At 55.2% G+C, this 2,107-nt stretch overlaps 1 protein-coding gene across 1 annotated transcript in view; it reads left to right on the forward strand.

The window, feature by feature from the left end:
- Positions 1 to 373: 373 nt before the first annotated feature.
- Phactr3 (phosphatase and actin regulator 3) overlaps positions 374 to 2,107 on the forward strand; it is a 160,483-nt gene continuing 158,749 nt past the window's right edge. Inside the window, exon 1 of the mRNA XM_028774144.1 lies at positions 374 to 488. Within this exon, the coding sequence (XP_028629977.1) occupies positions 374 to 488 (115 nt within the window). The remainder of the gene's footprint in view (positions 489 to 2,107) is intronic.

Genomic DNA, 2,107 nt, shown 5'->3' on the forward strand with positions numbered 1-2,107 from the left:
AGCGCCCCCAGACATTCCTGGACATCTCCCCCAGCCCCAAGCACGCCATAAACACTGACAAGAAAAAGTTTTTATTTCCTGGTTCAACTTTTTTTTTTCCCCTGGAATATAAACTGAAGAATGGGAATAAATACGAATAAATAACAAAGCGAGGCCGCGTCAGCCGGGATGCGTCTGGCTGCAGCCTGCAAGGCTTTTGTCTCCCCACCCTGAAGCCAGCCTGGCGTCCTCCTCCGTTCTTTTTCTTTCCTGGTCCCTTTTGCTTTTCCTTTTAAAAAAGACGCCCTCTCCAGCCCCCTCGCCGGTGACCTTGGCCGCCTAGGATGCTCTGATTCCACATCTCCCTCCAACTTGCCCCCGCGTCGCCTTTCCCATGGCCGCATCCGAGGACGGCAGCAGCTGCCTTGTGTCGCGGGGCCGCTCGCAGAGTGACCCCAGCTTCCTCAGCGACTCCTCAGCCACCTCCACGGACGCCGGGGAGAACCCAGGTACTGGGCCCGGCGGGGGCGGCCAGGCGGGGTGGGGGAGACACGAGGCAGGTGGCATGGGGACCGCGTCCCCACGCGCCACTGCTCCCCCCGCCTTCACTGGGGGTACAGCGGCCCGATTCAGGCACCACCAGGGCCCGTGGTTCCTGTACCCAGCACACAGGGCTGCCTTGGAGCCCTTTGTCCGGAGAGGAATCAACCTCTTTGCTGGTAGAGCTGGGTACTCTGCAGTGTGCCCTGTTGGTTGGCTGCTGGTCTTTGCATCCCCAGTAGGGAGTACCACAGTGTGCAGCTGACTGACCAGGGGAAGGGTCCGAGGGCCACCTCCGCCCCGGGTTGGTACCTACTCTGCCCTCTGTCCAGGCCCTCCTATGGTCGTGTGGTCCCCACCCAAAGGATCAGGGCAGCACCCCGGTCTTGCGGCCATCGTGCCCAAGGCTGTCACTGGGCACCAGGACTCCAGCCAGGTCTGGCGCACCTGGCCGCACCCGCCTCCCGGGACAGGTGTACTGGACAGAGCTGCTGTGGGGAAATGAAGGTGTGAGCCCGCCCGGCAGTGTGGGGTTTCTTTCCGCTCTGTGGGCTTGTCCACTCTTCCACACTCAAGGCAATGTGGATTGTTTAGGTGATAAACAGGTCACAGAGGCATCTATGCGGCTTGATTGATGACTTTCCTGGGACCAAGAAAGGCCTAATGAAGCAGGAGGGGGTGGGCTATGTGCTCTCTGTCACCATGGAGACGCAGGAAGCAAAGTGATCATTAAAACCTTTCTCCACCAGAAGGCAATTTTCACTTCTGGGGAGAAGTCAGAGCTTCTGAAATGGATCTTTCAAAAAAAAAAAAAAAAAATCAAAGCTGGTGTGTTGTGTCAAGTGGAGGAGCTCAGTTCTGTGTCTTCATGAGGTGCAATCCCTCATAGTTGCTGTTTGATAATTTCTTGCCTCACCTTCTTTTGTACACTTCTCTTTAAATGCAAGGACCCCCTCAGTGGGGACTGAATGATGTTAAATGATTGTTACATGATGACATTAAATCCCAGGGGCCAACAGAGACTGACTTTGTGTGGAGAGATTCCACAAGAGCTATAGGAACTGCCCAGAAACACCCCTGCTTTAAAAAGTAGCTTGAGGGACCCCAATGGAAATGTTAGGGGAAGGACTGAAGGAGCTGAAGGGGATTGCAACCCCATAGAAAGAACAACAATATCAACTAACTGGACCTCCCTCCTTCCCTCTCCCCACCCCGAGCTCCCAGGGACTGAACCACTAACCAAAGAGTACACATGGAAGGACCCATGGCTCCAGATACATGTTTATCAGAGGACTGGCATCAATGGGAGGGAAGGCCCTTGGTCCTGTGGAGGCTCAATACCCCAGCATAAGGGGAATGCTAGGGTGGAGAGGCAGGAATGGGGGTGGCTGAGTGGGGGAGCACCCCCAAAGAGGCAAAGGGGAGGTGGGATAGGATGGGGGTTGGGGGTTGTGGAGGGGAAACTGGGAAGGGGACCAGCATTTAAAATGTAAAGAAAGAAAGAAAAAAAGAAAGAGAGAGGGAGAGAGAGAGGAAGAGAGAGAGAGAGAGAGAGAGAGAGAGAGAGAGAGAGAGAGAGAGACAGAGA

The sequence above is a fragment of the Grammomys surdaster genome, unplaced genomic scaffold (assembly GCF_004785775.1).
Source record: "Grammomys surdaster isolate TR1022 unplaced genomic scaffold, NIH_TR_1.0 238, whole genome shotgun sequence".
NCBI lineage: Eukaryota > Metazoa > Chordata > Mammalia > Rodentia > Muridae > Grammomys > Grammomys surdaster.